This window comes from Pecten maximus, chromosome 15 (genome assembly GCF_902652985.1).
Source record: "Pecten maximus chromosome 15, xPecMax1.1, whole genome shotgun sequence".
Lineage (NCBI taxonomy): Eukaryota > Metazoa > Mollusca > Bivalvia > Pectinida > Pectinidae > Pecten > Pecten maximus.
Window position 1 is genome coordinate 34,642,826 of NC_047029.1, and position 25,558 is coordinate 34,668,383.

General features: G+C 34.4%; 2 protein-coding genes across 6 annotated transcripts in view; one reads left to right on the top strand and one right to left on the bottom strand.

The window, feature by feature from the left end:
- LOC117343691 (dnaJ homolog subfamily B member 6-like) overlaps window positions 1-7,078 on the bottom strand; it is a 64,259-nt gene extending 57,181 nt beyond the window's left edge. For all 4 annotated transcript variants that reach the window (XM_033906162.1, XM_033906160.1, XM_033906161.1 and 1 more), the window contains exon 1: window positions 6,960-7,078. The gene's annotated coding sequence lies outside the window, so the exon portion shown is untranslated. The remainder of the gene's footprint in view (window positions 1-6,959) is intronic.
- A 593-nt stretch (window positions 7,079-7,671) lies between these two features.
- On the top strand, window positions 7,672-23,775 carry LOC117343690 (tRNA N(3)-methylcytidine methyltransferase METTL2-like). 2 transcript variants are annotated; one of them, XM_033906151.1, is made up of 9 exons: window positions 7,718-7,882; window positions 12,883-13,076; window positions 14,065-14,156; window positions 14,696-15,078; window positions 16,309-16,419; window positions 17,092-17,231; window positions 17,729-17,835; window positions 22,080-22,145; window positions 22,733-23,775. In XM_033906151.1, the coding sequence occupies exons 1-9, from the start codon at window positions 7,880-7,882 to the stop codon at window positions 23,005-23,007; spliced, it is 1,371 nt and encodes a 456-aa protein (XP_033762042.1). In that variant the 5' UTR covers window positions 7,718-7,879; the 3' UTR covers window positions 23,008-23,775. The 2 variants fall into 2 exon arrangements, with proteins under 2 accessions (XP_033762043.1, XP_033762042.1); XM_033906152.1 differs by lacking the exon at window positions 12,883-13,076 and having other exon boundaries at window positions 7,672-7,882.
- Window positions 23,776-25,558: the final 1,783 nt, after the last annotated feature.

Genomic DNA, 25,558 nt, shown 5'->3' on the forward strand with positions numbered 1-25,558 from the left:
TTCCACATGTATGACCCAATGGATGTGGTCAGTTGAGCTAGTCCACATAGCCTAGTGGATGTAGACGGTCAAGCTTTTCCACATAACCCAGTGGATGTGGTCAGTTGAGCTAGTCCACATAGCCTAGTGGATGTAGACGTTCAAGCTTTTCCACATGTATGACCCAGTGGATGTAATGTCCCTGTCTACAGATCTAGAGGTAACCGTCTTCACAGACAGGTCCTGTTTGAATATGGTCACTATAGGCAGGTCCATATATTATAACAATTGCTATGTAAAATGGTCCCATAGACAAGTGAGGAACCAGTCTATATCTTATCCAAGGCCCTTGGGGTATATATGGCTCTGTGGACAGGTGAGAAAATTCTTCTTCCTAGACAATCTTTGTAAGTGGTCCCTATGGACAGGGATCAGTCAATATTTTATTTCAGGTCATCTGTGTATGTGGTCTCTATGGACAGGTCAGAAACCAGTCCATGTTTTATCCTAGGCCCTCAGTGTAAACGACCCCTGTAGACAATTTAAGTTATGGACTAGGCAATAGCTTATCCCGTGCCTACTTTGTATGTTGTCCCTATATCTATAGACAGGTGATGGACCAGTCCATATTTTACCACAGGCCCTCTGTATGTGTTTGTGGTCCCTATATATGGCAGGTGAGAGACCAGTCCATATTTTATCTCATGTCCACTGTGTATGTGTTCCCTATGGACAGGTGAGGAACCAGTCCATATTTTACCCCAGGCCCTCTGTGTATACCTGATGTATCTCCCCCACAAAATACATTCTTCATCACAGACATTATCAGTCTGACTCCCCAACCTGGTGGGGGAGGTTACCATGGCATCAGGAAGTATATATATAAACCTATGTAAGCTTTTATAAAATATTTGTACAGAATGAGGAAACATGATTACTGTACTGGAGGGAGTGGGTGGAGCGTGGATCTGTATAGAATCTGTCAAACTCAGTAATTAACCTCCATCTGACAAGTGTGTGTAGGTCTGTGGCAGTCTATCAGTATCAACTGGACCAGCTATACTGTCAGCTACTACCATTTTTGTCTGCAAGGCCTAGGGGTGGAAGTGGGGATGGGGGTGGGGATGGGGGGTGGGGTGGGATGGGCCGGTGGGTGGCGGTATTAATGTATTACCTTACCCAAGTATATTCTAAATGATTATACACAAAATGAAATCGGGTAGGGTGAACACCTAGGTCTGATGGTTGGTCAGTAGATTTGGTTTAGGTGAGAAACCCAGTTTGATGGCCCAGGGCAGTAGATTTGGTTTATATATATGTGGACAAGTAAAGTAAATATTGAGAATTGAGGACTATACACTTTCACTGATAGGCAAGCACACAGAGCCTTTTCATCAAAATATATAACTTTGGCAAAATGTCAATTACTGTCCTATGCATTCTGGTCAGAGAGAAGAAGCTATTATCCCAGGGTTAAAGTTCCAACCACCTTTGAATTATTTCCAATTGAAATTGAAAAATAAATCCCAAAAGTATTATTTTCTTAATTTACAAACCGTAGTTAACTTCCACCCCAACCCCCAGGAGGTGTCCCAACATGAAGCTCAAGGGTAAAGAAATTTACAATTTTACTTTGGAAAGCATCTCAAGATCCTTTAACCTATTGTAAATACAATATATTGGGGATAGTTTTGATGAAGAGTAATTTGTTTTCAGCTATCCTTAAAAACAGTCAGTTGAATAAAGACTTCATCTCGTGGTATCCTAAAACTTTCAGCATTGAAAATTTCCCCTTCATTCTTTGTCCTGACTAAAGCCCTGCCACGAGAATCCAATATATGACTAATACCTATACTAAGGTCAGCAAACTTTGGTAATGTTCTTACTAAGCAGGCAAGCATTTTAATGGAAGTGAAAGCTTCATGAAAATTAAATATATCTATGTTCATGTATAAGATACAAAACATGGCGCTATTCATAAGGAGTACTTATCCTCCCACATACAATTAGCCAATATATATCATAGTAAGTACGCCAGCTGTTAATTATTCCAATCCTCCGAGTATATAAACCTAATGGAGAAAACATCAGTTTCATTTCAAAGTAAAAGGAAATGAAGTTTTTATTTCCAGTCTTGATCAGAGAGAAACTGTAACAATCAGAAAACACAAAACTGTAACAAGATTGATTTTTGGCACTGCATTGTCTCGATCGTTCTTAACTTAATTAGTCTGCAGTAATTAGAATGTCATTGATTATGGGGAAAGTTGCAGTTTAATTGTGATAGCGACATAGTTGAATCTCGTTATCCAACGTGAGTTGAGCCATGAAAAATCTTTGAGATATCCTAAGTATTTGAGTTGCCTGTGTATATTCAAAATAATATTTTATATTAAATGTTTACTGTTGGGAGTGACTTTTTACTTTGAGTTAAGCAGAGTTGTAAGGGTATGAGATAACAAAGTTTGTCTGTATTTAAGATAAATCTGTCTACCTCCAGAAGAATTAAACATCAATGTGGCTCTCTGTATAACAGTTTGTATATATGATTTAAAAGTCTTATATTCCGGCTATTCTAAATATCTGGACATTGCCGATGGATTATGGTTGTTGTACCTGGAGTATGCAGATTTTTTCATTTAATATTCAATTTTGGGAGTGGGAGGCACACAGCTAGTGTATTACATACAATACAATCACATTTCACCTGGTCGGATGTGAATACAGTATGGGGTCACCATGCAGTGCCAAAGCAAGTAGGTTTTCTCGGAGTATTATATACCGATTGCACTCTTTTTATATATATTTTTTGAAGTCTCTATGATATAAGTTGATATCAATTAATCATATATTGCTGCCAAAACTAGATATTAAATGTAGATCTGTTGACTCGTAAATCTAGTACCTCATTACACACAAAATCTCGTTCAGGTATGCAGTAAACAGTAACACTGTTAAGTTGTGGTAAAACACATAACTGAATATTTCTGGCCATGGGAAATAACAAAACCCCAGTCATAACTGGTCGTGTGTTGAAGGGTGGTCTGAGGGCACTTTTTGTGAAAATCATGTCGCACACAAGGACATCTTCTTATTTATTTAGGTCAAAATAAGAATTCACGAAAGAATACATAGAGGCTATTGGACATGCACAATACCAGGTTGCAATGTGTGACCTTTAAAATGCACCTCCAAAGGATCTGCAGGTTGGTTTACCGTATGATTTTAAGTGTATGTCATGAGGAGAAAGTATATGTCCAGGACGTACTACTTAAATTACACAAGGAGAGCGCACATGTTCCTTGCATCCAACATACTTTATTCGCAAGTCATTCATACTCGCCACTGAAGATTACAAACAAATGTACAGTATAAGTGTGTCACACCATTAGGGGTGAAACGGTACACCTTCAGCAAGGATTTTTTCAAGTTGGTATGTTAGCATGTGAAGCTAAATAAGATATGACTTTGCTATATAGCAGCTTTTTAAAAAATGAAAACTTTATTTCAGGCTTCAGGTATTGAATTAACAGCCCGAAGCAGCATATAACAAAATATATAAATCTTGTTACTTTAGGTTATGTTTTGCTTCTGAAGAATTTTCTGACAAACTTGCTACATATATATATAGTATCCAAATTAAAGTTTTCATAACTTTATTATCAAGACCCTTCAGATCAAAGTTGGGCAAGTGCCCATGCTGCGTATCCTTTTCAAATACATGCTTTAATTGATTGTGTTTTCATGTTTAAAGTGTCTGTAAAACATATTCGGCCTATAGAACATAGAAGAGTTCAAAGCTGCTAGACGAAGTGGTGGTCAGTTGTTTTGTTATCCAACGTTTCGTCAACTGTGACACACGCACACATTAAAGTTTCTTTTTGTATGATCCTCTAACAATGTTACATTTTAAATAACAAAATAAAAAGAGTGCCAGTGCCAGTTGGCAATCTTCTTTTTATTTTGTTATTTACCTGGATTGTTTAAGAGGCCTCTGTATCTACTATGGATCCTCCTGGAACCAAGCGATGAAACAAAGCATCTTTTTAAACTCTGCAGGACGTTGGTTCTTGGAGAATTTCTCCATGGGGAGAATTTTCTCTTCTGATTTTAATGTTACATTTTGCGTACTCTGAAACAAAAGTGTTTTAACACACCAGAAAGGTTTAAATGCCGAAGCACCCTTCAAAAGTATTTCATCCAATTCCATCTTCGAATTCCCCATCACAACGCAGGTTTGCTGTAAAGCTGCTTGCGACTGGGTAGCACTTAAACCATATGGCCAATCAAAAACTTGTTTTTATGTAACATTTGGGATTACAAGCACATAATTAAATAGCATTAGCTTATTTGGGTATAAAAATGGTGACATGGGAAGGGAATTTTCAGCTGTAAACTGTAAATTTTGTGAATTATGCTCAAATCTAAAAAAAATTTCAGTTGGGAATGGGGCCTAATTATCAGCTCTAAAAATTAAACCCTTCAGAAAAAGTCCTGACCATCCAGGTACATGTATTGTAGAGTATTCTGGAGTTACTGACTATACTGTGTACCGAACAGAAGGAAAAAATGATCCCTGATCAACCACACTGACACTGTCTGTGGTATATTACCTCTTCACCTCTATATGCTATTAAGGCACAATGTTTATAATGAGTGCATGTACAGTATATACCAAGCCATCACTTCACTTTTGCATTTTGACAAGTGAAGACCACCTTTTATGACATACATTATTTGTGTCAACATGCCTGCTGAAAGGAACCAGTGCCCTTCGAAATTCTCTTCTTCCAATTTGGCCTACCCAGGTAGTACATATTCACTATATAGCTAGCTACAGCATCACAGTCTATCTCTTTAACTTTCATTTGTAGTTTAAGGAAACGAGTCGTATTGGCAGGTTTATGACTTTAATTTATGTCAAATGATGGCAAGGATGTCTCATACCCAGGGGAAATTGACACTAGCTCCTGTAACATTCATGTCACAAGTAAGGTTTCCAGTAAAATCCAATTTGTGTTGCAATGACACACAACCTATATGTTGATCGCTGGTTGCAAGACAATTGTAAGAAGTAAATATGATTCCCATGTTGTAAATGGAATGTATGCCTCTTTCAGGGATTGAGAAGACCAAATCCAGGTTTGAAAAATTAACCATGGTTTCAATAATTCTAATGGGCCATTTGCTCCATGATCATGAATGACTCTAAAATTTCTGAACAATTAAGAACTTTTATCATATGTGCCCATGGATGGACAGGGCCCCTGTCTTTCCAGTTCCCAAAACATTGTGAAATTGATTGATCATGTTTTTTTTGCGATCGATCACCATGGTTCGACTATAGCTATATCATGGAAATTTTCAAGATTTACATTGCAACTTCAATAATTTATAAAAAGACAATATCATCGATAAACTGAAATAAAAATGCAGTAAAACAACATTTTAAAACACAGTGGCCATGGGATGCCTTAAAATATATCCACAACATTTTCTCCTATTTCGGTTTAAAGTTTTTGTAGATATTTCCGTTTCTGTTCATGATCAATCAATAATTGATCATCCTATAACAGTGTGCAAGTTATGTACATCGTTAAATGAATGAATATAATCATATCTTCACCACATCACTTTTTCCCCGGAGTATCTGTCACTGATTTGCTTTGCAGTAGGAATAATTTTTGAAGTGAAATATGTGAATATTACTGCTCAACAAACCAAATTCCTCACATCTTTATGCATCACACTGTCTTGTGGTTTAATTATGATTATAATAATTCAAAAATAAACAAAATTACATGTACAATGCCTTGCAACTAAACTGACTAGGGAATACATGTATATAATATATGACTACTGAATTTATAGTGTTGCAGTGCTTGTTAACTGATGTCATATGTTACTCAAAACTCTTGAAACCAAGCCCCTGTGATGTAGACTATATATGTAGACTATGCATGACTTTATAAGTTTTGGAATAAAGTGATCCAGAACTCCCATTCTCCACATGATGACATGTGATACATGTATTGGACATGTACTGGACATTCCACAATTTAAGGATTCTTCAAGAGCAAGAGGTATGCAATGTGTGAGATATATATTACATCGGCTGAGCAAGAAAGCGTCATATACCAGTATATATATAACAGCTTTTCAGGCTTACACATGTATGAATGTTCTATATATATATATAGAGTCCATACCTATTATTGGGATGAACATATACAAACTACATATACCGTGACATAAAATGGCATACCATGGGATGATGAAAGGTCAGTATTATATATGACCAGAAGCTTTTGTTTTTATGTGAATGAATATTTACCATGGCGCAGACCTGAACCGCTGAAAAAGATGCAAACAAAATGCTTGCAATATTGAGCACCATTTTACGTCAAGGTAAATATATGTTCGTCGCGATAATAGGCATGGACCCTGTATACTGGATCTTTACAGAATGTAATATTAAGTTAGGTGGCAAAGAATAGAACGAATTTCATATTCAGAAAAATATAAATACTTTCAGTAGCTACTGCATAATACATTCCTAGTATTCATAGATCTGTCTGTGATATCTTAAGAAATTGATCAAGAAACATGATATCCTTTGTGAACATATACCTATCGATTTCACAAACTTTCAGTGCATGTAAACTGTATTAGATTATAGATCTAGTTCCGTAAACATAAATCTACTTTATGTACAACTTATTGGATACTGGATCATATTTTAGTTACTAATCACATATCCATTTATGATTATTTCAAGAACAGCAGAAGAATTCAATCATATTTATAGCAAAACAAGTTTCTAAAAATATGATGTCTGCAAGAAACAGCGACATAAACTGATGTTGGTCGACTTTTTTTTTGTTTATTCTATGTCCGTAAACACTTGCAGTAGAACAAAGAAGTATCTTATGAAGTAAATGGTATTGAAATCAATATTCAGATTATTCGCCAATACTCACAATCAACAGGGAAACAGTGGACGAGGAAGAAGTTTGTGTTGTATTCACTCTTCGCATCAATTTAGTTTCCAGGTGAGAGTTAGAAAGTCCTACGACTAAAGTGCTGAATGATGACCTGTATTGAACAGAATATTCCAGAAATCCGCCAGTTGAATCCCTCTGGATAATGTGGTTGCATATAAGATTTCATATATATCTAAGCATCAAAATCAAAGTTTTGTTATGTTGTCCTAGAAAGTCTCATTTCACAGAATCAAAAAAAGTACAAAAATGTATCTCTCCTCTATTTATGTTTTTGTTCAGCTCACCCTGGTCTATTCAGGTTTTTAGTAGGATCCCAAAAGCTATCGGACGCTTGAACAAAGATTTGTAGGTGTGAAATATTGTACGCTGTACTGTTCCCGTCCAGGTCCGTAGTGCATCCGCGAATCATTTAACTCTTTTAACATTTATTTTCAAACTTAAGTGAAAAAAATCACGTTAGAAAACGAAAAATAATGTAATTTCGTTTATTTACAATAATGGTAACATGAATGAATATACAATTAACAACAATATTTTTATAACAGATGCCTCTTTTTTTTTGCACAACGCTTTGTTGCAAAGGAGTTATCTTTCTTGAACAGGAAAACGCATTTCTAACTATGATCAATAAACCTCCATTTGATTAGTCGAGCAAATCTATTACTTGTATGGCTGACGCTTATTGGTCGGTAAAAGTAGAAACCGAAAGTCACCTATAATTATAACAATGCCTAATACCACGTTGTGAATTGGAAACATGTTGTGAAATATAGTGAATGAAAACAGAACAACAACATGCAGGAATCAGGTGACCAGGCTGCAGCAGAGGAAGTAGCGCGGCCTCAATTTGGAAATAGACTCTTAACAGATTCCAAAAATGTGTTTGAACATAATGCATGGTAATGGGTTCATTAATGGCTTACTGATTACTGTTCTAGACAATATACTTGAAAACACGCACAGATCATATTGCTACACCTGTCCCTTTTCGGTGTAACTGTTTATTTTGTAAAACAAATGAATGTTACTCATTTTAACTGTTTTAAAATGAAGTTTTAACTTTAAAAGAGTGCTGGGGGATCATAATTTTTACGACTGCAACTACAAATGTATGGAAAGTTCAAACCAGTTATTGTAAAAAAAAAAAAAATTATTCACATTTGTTTAGATAGTATTATATATTATCTGTGAACCTACTTTTTCAAACAATGTAATACAACTGCTTTTAAAGGTATATATTTCAGACCTGAATGTGGATTCTATCTGTATCTGTACAGTTGAGTGTAAGCTAATTAAAAAAAAAACTTTACACCTTAGTGCACTCCTAGTGCACTACGTTTAAACTAGTAGTGCACTTCATTTAAACTACAGGTAAACTAGTAGTGCACTACGTCCAGTCAGGTGTGACCACAAATCCCCTATACAGGTAATTGACAGTGCCACTGACACCTGTGTTGACAATGACAATATTTTATTCTCATAAACATATGAAGTGTAGAGAAGTATATACATACAAAATTGTACAGGACATATGATATAACACATCGATACATTTGTTAAGCAAGAGATGATCTTAAATATTGTTGAGTCGTACACTTATTTGTTTAATTAATTTCACAAGTGATTTCAATTCATCGTCTACTACAAAATTAAAAAGGGTATTAAATTTGAATGTACTTTGTCTTTCATAATAGTATCTAGATATATATTTTTTTCTGTTTAATGCTATTTGTTGATCGTTACAATTAAATAAATAATGGAACTCGACTCCTATTTCATTCAGGTTACACAGACTACAGATTCTATTTTCTCTTGGGATGTTATTCCATCTTCCATATTCAATCGGTAATTTAATGTTACAAGTTCGAAATTTACAATAGGAATTAGCTAGCTTAGGAGGGAGGTCAAGTAGATATTTTTTGAAAATTAAATCGTGTTTATAAATTCTGTTATTGGTCCCTTTCGGAGATTTGAAAACATCATTTTTCCAATTACAAATAATTAATTTTTCTTTGTTTTCATGGTAAATACTCAAATGTGATTAGTCGAAAAATTCTTTTCATTCTTCTATGAAAGAAATTCCGAGAATGGCGCCAAAAATGTGACGTCACAATACGACAATTGACATTGCGTATTGATTTGAGAAATAGAATCCGATTTAAAACCAGTAAAATTGTACATAAAATATGTTTTAAATTAGAAAATCATTTTCAAAAGTTAATTATAAGGGTTGATGTCAATTTTTTTTTAGTTTCATTGGGGTATGATTTTGTTTGCAAACTTCTGTAAGAATCCGCTACACGGATTCATACAGTTTGCAAACAAAATTTGTTTCATACCCTGATGGAACAAAAAAATAAATAACATCAATGCTTAAATGAACATGTTTTTTAGGGTATGAAAAACAGTATTTTTTAAGCACCATATACTAGTAAATTAATGTTTTTCAAAAACATCTAATAAATTACATTCTTCAAGTATGTTTTTGATATAGTTTGACCATTGTGTATTATAATGTCTTAATATTTGGAAAAGTTTTATATACCTGTATAGTTGTTAATATATTATAGACCTGTGTAAATTGGCTGCCTTATATCTGTCCAGGTATATTTAAATGCTGACAAAATGTTATCTTTTACTAATATTAACTCAAAATAACATTGGCTGCGGTTCTTATAAGTTATATGATATATCGCACAAGAGGAATTAAAACCTTATCAATTGGATTTGTAGTGGGTTTTTTATCATCAATTTTTTTAAAGGTTTAATTATATTGTAAAATAAAGGTTTATCTTCCTGATTTCAAAATTTTGATGCTTTTCATTTATTTTTTTTATATGTAATTAAGATACATTTTATATTTAAGATTAATTTTACCTTAGGCCTTGATGACTGTGTAGATTTTTTTCTCAAATACATGTATATGTACATATATTTCAATATTTATTATTTTATCAGACAAAAACATTTCTAAATTTAACGTATTGTTACTTCACTAATATCTATCAATTCAACCATGAAATCATTTCATAGTACATAATAAAGAATCAGAAGTTTCGTATATAGTCTAATTTATGTTCTGTAAGAGACATAACAAGTTGTGTACATGTACCTGTATGTATAATTGGTACTCTCAGGACATGCCTGTTGTCATGGCAACCTAGGCCCCAGGGCCCAAACCCCACCTCACCACCACCTTATGGACCTCCATAACACCTTACCTATAATATATGTATCAGATGAGGATCAGTTTTAAGGTGTGCCTGTTTTAACACCTGGCTATAGTTTTGTCAAGTCCCCAATTACCTCCCCAGGGGTCCATTTATAGCATGCTGTGTCAGGCTTCTCTGCCTTACCTACCTGTAATTAGCATCTAACACTATATATAATATATACCTGTGGATGTTTTTCAAAAATATATAGGTTTTTTTTGCGAATAATAAAAAAAATATTTTTTATATACATTTTTCTTCACAATAAAGATATTCAATCAATATAGTTTATATGCTGATTTTCTTTGATTACATGAAGAGGTAAAATCCCCATCAGTTAAACATTTTAAGGTAATTAAAGAACAATTAATCGTTTTCTTAATGCAATAGGGAAACACTTAAATGCTGATCAAAATGTATCCCAAAATTTTATTTTTAAACAATATTACAAAAAACATGTTAGCGTGAACAGAGACCTATATACTAAATTAGTATAGGTCTCTGGCGTGAACTGTAAAAAAACTTTGGCTTGAGGTCCACGAGGTCCACAAGGTCCACATGATCCACATGTGTATATAATATATTTGTTAACAGGTAACTTTGTAGAAGAAAATAATAAAATTACAAATACAAGTGTTGTATAATTCAAGTGTTGTATGACAAGTACAACTCCAGATACATAAACATGTACATTGTATGTGTGTTAAATATATCGAAGCTTAAAACTGTTGCCCTCCCCCTTCCCAAGTTTGCCAGTACATTTACATGTATATGTATTTCATAACAAAAATGACATTGATTGTTCCCTCAGGCCATTATCTCATTCTGTGTTACCTATAACTGATACATGTACCTGGAATCAGATCCATTTATATGTTATATCTTCAAAGTATCATAGATGCCTGCACACAGGTATACATGTACAGAAATTTCAACCATTTCAGCAAAGGAAGATGGAAGGTGTATTACAAGTAACATATACAAATGTACCTTTTATAAACTTAAAATTTTGAAATGTAGATCACTTAATTACCAGTACATTCAAAGAATCTCTTTCTTTACATGTTAAATCAATGTTTAATTAATTTCTTTATGTGTTCAGGTTTCTGACTTTAAGCTTGGATGTATATATAACACATAGAATGTACAACATATATTATGGACTGAATTAGGTTTTAATAAGCATAAGATCACATCAAAAATGAAATTATGAATATGCTGCTTAATTTAATCTGCAATCATTGAACTACAATATAAATTAAATGTATCAAACTGAAAATGTTCAATTAACGATAATTGTTTTCAAATGTTTTATTATATACTTTCATGTGATGAAAACAAAATTACTGGAATTAAACACATGAAATATATAACTGATCAATCGATATCAATACAAAATATAAAGTACCAAAAGATAAATGAAACTTAGCTACAACAATTTAACTTAATGAGTAAAAATCCAACTTCTAACTGTCGTAGGTAAAATATACTGCCCCTATCTAAACAAATGTAAACAAAATAATCTAATTTTGTTGCAATATCTTTGCTTTATACTTGCAGATTAAATGCAGCAACAAAATACATTATATTCGTCCACAAAGCACATACAATGTATATAGGCCAAGTAGAAATGGTCTAACGCAGGGCTGCACGCTACATTCTGAACAAATATCGGTACAATCACCGCACATCCAACATGTCTGAAATGTTGGTCTACCTGGGATTGCGCCCCCTAGCAGACAGAGGAAGAGATGCTTGTCAGACCATGTTGTATAATATTGTCAACAACAGAGTCACCATAATGAAATCTGATAGGCTAATTCCCCTTACTAGGTATTCCAGACATAGACAATAGTCATCAGCTCTCCTTTCAAATACACCATTCAAAACCCCTGACTAGCAAAACCTCATTTTTCCCCAAAACTACACATGATATTGTCTCCTGTCCCACCACAGACTCATTTAAATTGGTCATCTACCGTCACTTTACCAACACAGAGTAGAGCCAAATATTTTATCCAAATACATAGAAAATCTTCTTCCTATTCACTCCTCTCTGGCATTTTTCCTTCAAATTGTTGAAGTTGGCTAGTACCATATAGACATAGACATATTCAGTTGAATTATACTATATATGTGTTTTAATTGTGTAGATAGTTGAAAATTTGGTTTTAAAATGTTTGAAATCGATATTTATTAATTTCTACGACTGAGAAATGTTAACCCTGTACATGCACCCTCCCCCTCCCCTCTTAATACTGTACTACAGGGAATCCAGTAGAAATAGATATTTCAGCTGAATGTACTACATGTACATTAACGATAGAATCCATTCTTTCTAAATCATTTTAAACTCAGGGTTGAAATTCTCTCTGTTTACAGAAGGCTGCTATTAATTATAACCTACATTGTAAACATTGTTAATTTATCATACACTTCCAACTCCCATATTGTAGCAATGTATGTTGTAATAGGCAGATTTTAGAGCCATAATCATGATGTTCCGCTAGTTATAGAACAGATGATGAAAGTAGAGAAAAGTTCCAACTGTATAGAAATATCAGCCGCACTAGTGAGTACCAGGTTCTCTCTGGGTTCTCTTGTAAAAAACATACGATTTATGTGTGCTGAGAATACCAAAATTAAAATCCACTGATTGGAAACTATTCTTTTAACTCTAATTCCAGATGAGTGCACTGTATAGAAATCTGTTTAGAAAGACTAGGCCTGCTATATTGAGATCACAGAAATTTTTCAGACTTGACTCGACCCACAGTTTCAGCAATACTAATCTTCACTGTAAAGCTTCCAGCAAAAATCGACCTCCATATGGAGCCAGGCCCTTGGTTGACCCTGATAAAGTCTTTCTCTTCAACAATTGGTAAATGATATGTCACTATCAGCATTTATATCATTAACATATACACATATATTTTGTTTAACAAGTATCATTAAGAATCATGTGCAAATAAACTAATAAATTAAACCAAGATCACAGAAATTTAGAAATGAAAACAGCACTTGATTGATTAGGAAAACTAATTTAGTGGTAAAGCTAAAACAATGTACCTGTAAATTTCAGATTTCTTTGTGAAGCCTGTTTTTTTAATGACCTTGACATTAATAATATCCTTAATGACCTTGACATTATCCAGAAAATGACATCCTGACAATAAGCATGACCCTAAAACCTAAGTGATTTCCTACTTCAGTAATGAATTATTGGTATTGCACTCAATCTTAGTAAAAGTTATCAAAATGTTTGCAAATGCATTAAACAACAGAAATTTACCATTTTTGCTGGTGTAAGCATGTATTTTGAATGTTACCGGATGGTGAACTTTTCTAAATCGCCCACCTTTCCACATTTTCTTGTTACCACTGTTTCTTAAGAACAGCAAATAGGATCTTCTTGAAACTATATGGATATTTTTAACAACAATTCTTAACCAAACCAAAACCTAGTTGTGAATGAAATACTTTGGACTCATTTGGATATTCAAGATAGCATAACCACTAACCAGCCACCTTTTTAGATTGTGACATTTGAAGTTTGTAACTGCTATTTCTCAAGAACTCCTGATTGAAAAATTTATGGACTTGTTAATCATGGTCTTTGTAATCTATGTTAAATTTTAATTCAGATATTCAAGGCGGACATTAACCTCCATTTTGGATTTTAACAGATAAATTCTGTTACGGCTATTTTTTAAGAAACAACTGTTGGTATTTTCTTGAAACTGAAGGGACACATTAAGAATGGACTTGTTCTTTTATCAGATATTCAAGATGGCCACCAGAAAACACTTTGAGTTTGTCATGTGAATGTTTGTTACCATTAACAACAGACATGGACCTTTGTGTTTCAGGGACAATGTTGTGTGGGATGAAGAACAGGAAATGGATGCCATGAGAGTTACTTCACAGCAACTTCAGGACCAGCTGTCAGAGGAACAACAAGGTGCACCTCAAAATTTCAAATTTCTCACACTGAAAGAGAAACGAGAGAAATTTTAAATTCCAAAATTACATTTTCTCAGGAATACTTAACATTTGAGAAAGTAGAGCCAGTTTATTTTGTAATCAAGTACCAAAAATATTTTCCTTTGATAAAGATGCTTGAAATTTGTCATTTAAACAATATTGATACTATACTTAGTAAGCCTCAAATCTCCAATCTGCAATCTGGGGACAGTTTTTTCAATGTTTCTTCACTTAAGAAAATCCCTTAATGTAAAATCATTTAAAAAAGTATTACAGAATTTAAGAAAAATTCCTTACCTAAGATATTTTCTTTAAAACCAATAATGCTTTCCTATGGGCAATTTTAAGTTGCTAAAGGAAGTTTGGCAATATTGATGAAACCGGGGCCTGGAGATCTCTTATTTTCTAGTTATGACCCCTTGACATGCAGGTATGGGAAAATCAAATTTACTTGTTATCAAACAGAATGTTCTTATTCATAGCAATCATATTTAATCAAGTCTGTATTTTCTTCAGATGAGTATGATAATAATGCTGGAGATTATTGGAACAAATTCTACAACCAACACAATAACAGGTTCTTTAAGGACAGACACTGGCTCTTCACAGAATTCCCAGAACTGGCACCAGAGTGTGTCTCTCAAGAAGGATCACATGACTCTCAAATGAACAATGAAGACAGTGCCCAAAGAAATGATGGACAGGTCCAAGCACCTGGTGGAGAGGGTGATGTCCCTGAAAGTGTGACAACACAGGACTCGGCTCAAATCAAGGACAAATGTAACAGTGTCGACAACAACTCTACACAAAGTGTTTCTGTGTGTGCAGACACCGATGATACCACTTGTGAGGGTGAATCTGGTTTTCCTGGACAGTGTGCAAAGTTCAGAATATTTGAGGTTTGTGAAATACTGCGTTCATAAGTTCGTGTTTACCTGGCAATAAGTCTGAACCTGATAGTAAACATCATGCAGTTCAATAAGAATGCTGACATGCTATTTCAGTGTCTTGTAATGAGTAAACTTTTGAGTGTACTCTCTATACAAGACTAAGTTTATGTGGTGTCCACAGGGCTCAACAAAGTTTGTGAGGGTGGGAGTTATACTGGAATCAGTTTGTCAATCTGTCTGTTATCAAAACTAATTCGTAGTGTCAGATGACCTATTGCGATCGCCTTTTGTCCGGCGTCTTGCGTCGTCCGCCATACATCGTTCGTCCGTCTTGCGTCGTAAACAATTTACATTCTTGACTTCTTCTCCAAAACCGCTGAACCGAATTCAATGAAATTTGGCAGGAAGCTTCCATGGTCAAATGTCAACCACAACTGTGAATTATATGGTCCCCGACCACCAGGGGCCTGAGGCCTAGGGGCGTGGCTAACATTTCAAAAATCTTCTCAACTCCAAGATATGGTAGAATTGAATACTGATCATCCTCACAGATAGAAAGGTCTTCAGGTCCTTTACCAAAATTGAATTTCATGACCCTGGGGAGAGGGTAAAGTTTACTATAGTTTATATAGGGAAATCACATTTTTGAGCATTATTTGTTTCAATTGCCATTGGAAATAATACAAACTTGGTAAGAATTATCAGTGTTGGATGCCTGTTGTAAACTATATGTATATTAGCACTGACTGACATCCATGGGCTTATGGGTGGCACCAAATTGGGTCAAATTAACTGGAATTACAAAAAACTTCTCAAAACCCAAATAAGGTAGAATCAAATATTCTTCAGCATGGATGACAGCTTGATGGTATGCACATGTTGGCCCTGACTGACACCTTTGGCTTATGGGTGGGGCCTAAAAAGGTCAATTAACTTAAATATTTCAAAAACTCAGGTGATCGTTAAGGCCCATGGGCCTCTTGTTGTTGTTTTGTTATATTATTGCATTTTACTGTAATTTGCATACATTGTAATACCCAATCTGGATTTTGCTTGTATTCCTTTAAACATCAGTGTGCCATTGACAGACTTTTTTATATTCCTATTCATGAAGTAACATTTGTGTATCTCTCTATTCCCAAGATACTATAAGATTGAAATAAACTTAAAATCACTATATATATACCTCAGAAAATATATCGAACGAAACTTCATATATGAGATATGGTTATATTACAGGTTGGGTGTGGAGTAGGCAACACTGTGTTCCCCGTCCTCCGTACAAACAACGACCCTAACTTAATGGTTTATTGCTGTGACTTTTCATCCACTGCCATACAACTTGTTAAGGTAAGAAGGTGTGTTATTGTACATGGTAACAGTTGACTTGAGTTTGAGACCAGCTTCTGTTTTGCTGATTGAGGTCATCCGATCCTCTTGCATGATGAAATGATTTGTGAAGATATCGAGGTAAAAAAAATCCATTATAATGAAAGCCAGCCCATAGAGGATAATCAAACTGGGCATACTTGTTCCAGGTCACAAGTATACTGTACAGTTGATTAATGCCAATAGGATCTTCAGTATCCCTTCCACAAAACATTGTCCATTTTAATTGATATAATTCTATAATGTGTAATGAAAAAAACATGTGAAGCTTTCTTTTACCTGAAGTATTTTACCAGAAATGGGATTTTTGTTTGATTCCTTTATGTGAGTTCAGGTCAGGGGTCAAGGTTACTTCAAGTCATTAGAGGATATATATACAATCAGTCTTAAGTTATGATTCCAATCATGAAAAGATTTTACATTCAAACTCTTTTATGTTGTTTTGTTAACTTTTCAATGTTCTTAATATTTATTGTCAATTTGAGAGCACTTGCCATTGTCCATCATATTAATTAGTATTATTGTCCATCATATTAATTAGTATTATTGTCCATCATATTAATTAGTATTATTGTCCATCATATTAATTAGTATTATTGTCCATCATATTAATTAGTATTATTGCCCCTGTAGGAACATCCAGAGTATACCTCAAAGAGATGCCACGCCTTTGTGTGCGACATCACCGACAGCTCAACACCTTTACCCTTCCCAGAGGCGAGTCTCGATCTGGTCATCCTCATATTTGTTTTGTCAGCAATTCACCCAGAACGGTATGTAGGAACCTAGTTAACAGTAACAGAACAATTTTCATATTTATCTACAAATAAGCCCCCTTCTTCATGCTCACAAAATCATAGCTATATTAAGCTAAAAGTTGCAAATCAGCTCTCGAGCCCCAAACTTTTTACTAGGAGAGGCCCTGGGCTTACTTGAGGATAAATATAGCCTCTCAGGCAATGAATGTATGCTGAAGTATCTGTAACAGCATTCCACAATGAACCCACTGAGTTAATTAAACCCAGTGTTCACTCAATCAGCTAACTCATGTTTCATTTCATGTAATCTTACACTCAAATTGATAAGGGGAGATAAATCAATATGTAAAACAGTCAGAATCCTACCTAAATAGGAGCAGGTTCTACATTAATAATGTATTGTTAGTTATATTAGTAATGTTATCAGGTTTCTACAATAGAAACATTATAGAAACACTTAGTCTATCTAATGAATGATTACATTTGTTAGCATTTATATATATGTATTTCAGAATGCAGCATGTTATTGACACATTAGCCAAGCATCTGAAGCCAGGAGGGACAATCATGTTTCGTGATTATGGCCGATATGATTTAGCACAACTACGGTTCAAAAAAGGTGAGGGGTGTGGTATGGTTAATTGTGGACTTACCCTTGAAACATTTTTTATGTAAAAACCTACCAGTAAAATTGTAAAATCTGGAAAAAAAACCTGAATATTTCCACATATTTTGCCATATCAATACTCCCAGAATTCTTTTAAATGTATATGCCAAATAAGACTGGTATGGTAAGTACTAAATAATTCTGAACAGACTTTTAAAAAATTTAGAAAGGTATGAAGTGCTGAAAAACTTTAGTGTTATATATACACATTTACGTATAAGACGGATGGGAATGAAACCTATCGTCCCTCCAGTTTAAACAGCAGGGGACTATTGCTTTACAGTAAAATTACCCTACAATACTGTTTGATTATTGGGTCCATCTACTGACTTTGAGTGTGTTGGCCCTGGGTTTATTGTACGAATCAGTATAAGGACTACGATATAGTATAAGGACTAAGATACAGTATAAGGACTACGATATAGTATAAGGACTAAGATACAGTATAAGGACTAAGATACAGTATAAGGACTAAGATACAGTATAAGGACTAAGATACAGTATAAGGACTAAGATACAGTATAAGGACTACGATACAGTATAAGGACTACGATACAGTATAAGGACTAGGATACAGTATAAGGACTAAGATACAGTATAAGGACTACGATACAGTATAAGGACTAAGATACAGTATAAGGACTAAGATACAGTATAAGGACTACGATACAGTATAAGGACTAAGATACAGTATAAGGACTAAGATACAGTATAAGGATTAAGATACAGTATAAGGACTACGATACAGTGTAAGGACTAATATACAGTATAAGGACTACGATACAGTATAAGGACTAAGATACAGTATAGGGACTACGATACAGTAAAATGACTAAGATACAGTATAAGGACTACGATACAGTATAAGGACTAAGATACAGTATAAGGACTAAGATACAGTATAAGGACTTAGATACAGTATAAGGACTTAGATACAGTATAAGACTACGATACAGTATCAGGACTAAGATACAGTATAAGGACTAAGATACATTATAAGGACTAAGATACGGTATAAGGTCTAAGATACAGTATAAGGACTAAGATACAGTATAAGGACTAAGATACAGTATAAGGACTACAAAACAGTATAAGGACTAAGATACAGTATAAGGACTACGATACAGTATAAGGACTAAGATACAGTATAAGGACTACGATACAGTATCAGGACTAAGATACAGTATAAGGACTACGATACAGTATAAGGACTAAGATACAGTATAAGGACTAAGATACAGTATAATGACTAAATTACAGTATAAGGACTAAGATACAGTATAAGGACTAAGATACAGTATAAGGACTAAGATACAGTTATAAGGACTAAGATACAGTATAATGACTAAGATACAGTATAAGGACTAAGATACAGTATAAGGACTACGATACAGTATAAGGACTAAGATACAGTTTAAGGACTAAGATACAGTATAAGGACTAAGATACAGTGTAAGGACTACGATACAGTATAAGGACTAAGATACAGTTTAAGGACTAAGATACAGTATAAGGACTACGATACAGTATAAGGACTACGATACAGTATAAGGACTAAGATAAGTCCTGATACAGTATAAGGACTAAGATACAGTATAAGGACTACGATACAGTGTAAGGACTAAGATACAGTTTAAGAACTACGATACAGTATAAGGACTAACTTATATACAGTATAAGGACTACGATACAGTATAAGGAGTAAGATACAGTATAAGGACTACGATACAGTATAAGGACTAAGATACAGTATAAGGACTACTATACAGTATAAGGACTACGATACAGTATAAGGACTAAGATACAGTATAAGGACTAAGATACAGTATAAGGACTACGATACAGTATAAGGACTAAGATACTGTATAAGGACTAAGATACAGTATAAGGACTACGATACAGTATAAGGACTAGGATACAGTATAAGGACTAAGATACAGTATAAGGACTAAGATACAGTATAAGGACTAAGATACAGTATAAGGACTAAGATACAGTATAAGGACTACGATACAGTATAAGGACTAAGATACAGTATAAGGACTAAGATACAGTATAAGGACTAAGATACAGTATAAGGACTAAGATACAGTATAAGGACTACGATACAGTATAAGGACTACGATACAGTATAAGGACTACGATACAGTATAAGGACTAAGATACAGTATAAGGACTACGATACAGTATAAGGACTAAGATACAGTATAAGGACTACGATACAGTATAAGGACTACGATACAGTATAAGGACTACGATACAGTATAAGGACTAAGATACAGTATAAGGACTAAGATACAGTATAAGGACTAAGATACAGTATAAGGACTAAGATACAGTATAAGGACTACGATACAGTATAAGGACTACGATACAGTATAAGGACTAAGATACAGTATAAGGACTAAGATACAGTATAAGGACTAAGATACAGTATAAGGACTACGATACAGTATAAGGACTACGATACAGTATCAGGACTACGATACAGTATAAGGACTAAGATACAGTATAAGGACTACGATACAGTATAAGGACTAAGATACAGTATAAGGACTACGATACAGTATAAGGACTAAGATACAGTATAAGGACTACGATACAGTATAAGGACTAAGATACAGTATAAGGACTAAGATACAGTATAAGGACTAAGATACAGTATAAGGACTACGATACAGTATAAGGACTAGGATACAGTATAAGGACTACGATACAGTATAAGGACTAAGATACAGTATAAGGACTAAGATACAGTATAAGGACTAAGATACAGTATAAGGACTAAGATACAGTATAAGGACTACGATACAGTATAAGGACTAAGATACAGTATAAGGACTACGATACAGTATAAGGACTAAGATACAGTATAAGGACTACGATACAGTATAAGGACTAAGATACAGTATAAGGACTAGATACAGTATAAGGACTACGATACAGTATAAGGACTAAGATACAGTATAAGGACTACGATACAGTATAAGGACTAAGATACAGTATAAGGACTACGATACAGTATAAGGACTAAGATACAGTATAAGGACTAAGATACAGTATAAGGACTAAGATACAGTATAAGGACTTAGATACAGTATAAGGACTTAGATACAGTATAAGACTACGATACAGTATCAGGACTAAGATACAGTATAAGGACTAAGATACATTATAAGGACTAAGATACGGTATAAGGACTAAGATACAGTATAAGGACTACGATACAGTATAAGGACTAAGATACAGTATAAGGACTACGATACAGTATAAGGTCTAAGATACAGTATAAGGACTAGGATACAGTATAACGACTAAGATACAGTATAAGGACTACGATACAGTATAAGGACTAAGATACAGTATAAGGACTAAGATACAGTATAAGGACTACGATACAGTATAAGGACTAAGATACAGTATAAGGACTACGATACAGTATAAGGACTAAGATACAGTATAAGGACTAAGATACAGTATAAGGACTAAGATACAGTATAAGGACTACGATACAGTATAAGGACTAAGATACAGTATAAGGACTACGATACAGTATAAGGACTAAGATACAGTATAAGGACTACGATACAGTATCAGGTCTAAGATACAGTATAAGGACCATGATACAGTATAAGGACTAAGATACAGTATAAGGTCTAAGATACAGTATAAGGACTACGATACAGTATAAGGACTAAGATATAGTATAAGGACTACGATACAGTATAAGGACTTCGATACAGTATAAGGACTAAGATACAGTATAAGGACTACGATACAGTATAAGGACTACAATACAGTATAAGGACTACGATACAGTATAAGGACTAAGATACAGTATCAGAACTAAGATACAGTATAAGGACTAAGATACAGTATAATGACTAAGATACAGTATAAGGACTACGATACAGTATAAGGACTACGATACAGTTTAAGGACTAAGATACAGTTTAAGGACTACGATACAGTATAAGGACTACGATACAGTTTAAGGACGGCTGTATCAAAGCTATATCATTGTGTATTTAATTAGTCCACTACCTTCACTTTTAGCTTCCGGACTGTAAATATGGCATATCACAAGGCAAACAAGAACATGAGTTGAAAATAGTTTGATGAAACATCTGAATATTCTATTTTTGAAATTATATGTGGTGTACATTAAAATCGTTGAATTCTCTGTATAATTACAGGTAGATGTCTATCGGAGAACTTCTATGTACGGGGAGATGGAACCAGGGTGTATTTCTTCACCCAAGGTATAGTTTCCTCAAACATTAACACCTGACTTTAGGTCTTGAAATCCTTTAAGTAATTTCTATAGTCTGAGCTAAATCAATAACACATACTCAAAACAAGAGGCTCAATGGGCCTGCATCACTCACCTGGTATTCACTGCCTTAATGGTTCTCTATCTTTCAGTTAATCAAAAATACTTGTTTATGTCCTTTAACAAATTTGACTCTGTGACCTCTAATATGGGTCAAGGTTATTTCTTTGCACCAACTTTGTTGTCCCAAGAACTTACTGTATAAGTCGATTGATGGTTTTCCATAAATTTTGTATTGTTTATCGTTTCCTTTGACTTTGAATAATGGTCAAGGTTATTTATTTCTGCAAACCTTGTTGGGCATCATACCAGGAACCTACCAACCAGCCGAATATTTCAAATTTAGGCCTTTCAGTTAATCAGAAAAAGGAAAGAAATGCCTTTATTATCAGTAAATATTCTAAAAGTACGTTTTGTATATGGTTGTAAAAATGTTTTATTGTATGGTGAAAAAAAGTATAAGTGTATATCTTTCTGTAATACTTGATACTCATGTCTGCCTTTGCATTTTTTCAGATGAATTAAAAGACATGTTTACGAAAGCAGGTTTAAAAGAAAAACAGAACTACATTGACAGACGACTACAGGTGAATCGAGGACGACAACTCAAGATGTATCGGGTGTGGATTCAGTGTAAATACACAAAACCTGACTGTACACAGGTTCATGTAACTGGTGATGAAGGGGAGACAACCCAAAATGTATCCGGTGTGGATGGTACGCTGACCCCAGAGGTCGCTGGTGACCAAGGGGAGATAACTCAAGATACACCAAGTGTGGATTCAGTATAAATGTACACACCAGATAACAAGGCCTTTGATACCACACTATTAGAGCACAGTTTTCGTTTATCAAAGTCAAAATGGTTGGACCAGATTTGTTCTTGTATGATATAAGGACGGACCTGGTGATTTTTGTTGTTTTCCGACGAGCCTTGACAAAGACTTTCTAGGCCTGTATTAACATTGACAGGTCCGTCAAGAGCTATATCTGAAATATTACACATTACACATTATCTGCATGAACAAACAGGATCCTGGTCTCTGGAACTGAGAAGCAGACGTCGGATGCCTATTCACCTTTAAGAAGTCGGGAATACAGTGTACTTCTGGTTTACAAATATTCTTTGGGCAATTCAAGAGAAACATCAAAAAAACATTTGAAGATGGAATTGAACATTTTATTTTTGTGTTTTAAATGACTCTGTTCCATCTTGCACATACTTATTCTGGAATTTACACGAGGCATTTTAATATAATTGTGTGTGCACAATAAAAAATATCTCAGAAATGTGCATCTGTAGATCTGATGTTGATCTGATACTTGAGAAAGCAAAACATTCTGGGCTTTTATCTACAGTGATTGCCAGGTATTTGTTGTTTTTATGAAAAATCAAAAATGGAAATTTTACAACAAGAAATGTAATACTAATAATTAATGACAAACTCTTGTTATAGTACATACATTCATCTGTACAAAATGTGTAGAAAATCTGTCAGAGAATAAAGTGTTTTTATTTATTCATTCGTTTCTTATATGTGTGACTGAAAATGGGATTTTTTTTTTAAGAGACATATATTTACACTTGTAAAGTGTTGTCACTATATAACAATACCAGACCGATTTGTTTACCATTCTTGCATGGAAACATTGACCTTTGAACTTGCGTATGAAAATATGACAGGGTACGGGAACTACTTTCGTCAAGCACATGGCTTTACAATTTAAGTTACAAAGGGTTATTTTTTAATTTGAAAATGTATAAAAATAACATGTTTGACAATATTAAATATGATAATCTATCAAAATGTTTTTGTTATTTATGTTAATATCATTATAAAAAAGTCTCAATTTGTTGTGAAGCGTCACCATTGGCTGTTCTAATAATTGACTCCTCCCACTGTGTCCGACTTTTATATGATTTTTTTTATTTACAAAGAAAAAATATTGTAATCACAAAGACTTATAGAAACAACATCCATAAGTGTAAATATAGGGATTTGATTTCACTTTGATGTTAACCATGCTTTTATGGAGCAATTCCTCTAAGAATATATTCTAAATGGGGCGCTGGCAATATTCTTAGAGGAATTGCTCCATAAAAGCATGGTTAACATAAAAGTGAAATCAAATCCCTATATAAAGACAAATACATTGTATGTACATATGTATACAACATTATCTCCTGAACCCACAATGTATGGAATTATTCCTCACGTCCCCGTGGGGACAGTTCACTGTTCAATATACCTGTCAAATTTTTGACAGAAGTATAAGACGTTGTGGTGTCATCCGTCCGGCATAAACTTCTGTTTGTCCTGAGATCTCCTGTCAAGACTTTAAAATTTTATCGACATAAAATTCAGGTGAAGAAATACGAAAACATGTACAACTGACCATGAAGTATTGAGCAAGTGATGATAAAACTTTGATGAAGTAGGTGGAGAAGGCTTGGTAGACATTTGTCTGTCCACCTGAATGATAGTGTAGACACTACTGGGAGGCTTATTATATTATCAATTTACTAAAGACTGAGTAAATACTTATTCAGTTTTATATTTAAATGGGACATTACAGTCTGATATAAATGAAACATCATAGTACCAGCAGTATAAGTCTCTGAGATTGCCATGTTAACACACTGTACCACAGTTTCTCATGTTGTGTAGAAATCTTCCCTCCACAGTCAATATCAGCTAATCTTCCCTCCACAGTCAATATCAGCTAATCTTTCCTCCACAGTCAATATAAGGTAATCTTCCCTCCACAGTCAATATAAGCTAATCTTCCCTCCACAGTCAATATCAGCTAATCTTTCCTCCACAGTCGATATCAGCTAATCTTCCCTCCACAGTCAATATCAGCTAATCTTCCCTCCACAGTCAATATCAGCTAATCTTTCCTCCACAGTCGATATCAGCTAATCTTTCCTCCACAGTTAATATAAGCTAATCTTCCCTCCACAGTCAATATCAGCTAATCTTTCCTCCAGTTAATATAAGCTAATCTTTCCTCCACAGTCAATATCGGCTAATCTTCCCTCCACAGTTAATATCAGCTAATCTTCCCTCCACAGTCAATATCAGCTAATCTTCCCTCCACAGTCAATATCAGCTAATCTTTCCTCCACAGTCAATATCAGCTAATCTTCCCTCCACAGTCAATATCGGCTAATCTTCCCTCCAGTCAATATAAGCTAATCTTCCCTCCACAGTCAATATCAGCTAATCTTCCCTCCACAGTCAATATCAGCTAATCATTCCTCCACAGTCAATATCAGCTAATCTTCCCTCCACAGTCAATATCAGCTAATCTTCCCTCCACAGTCAATATCAGCTAATC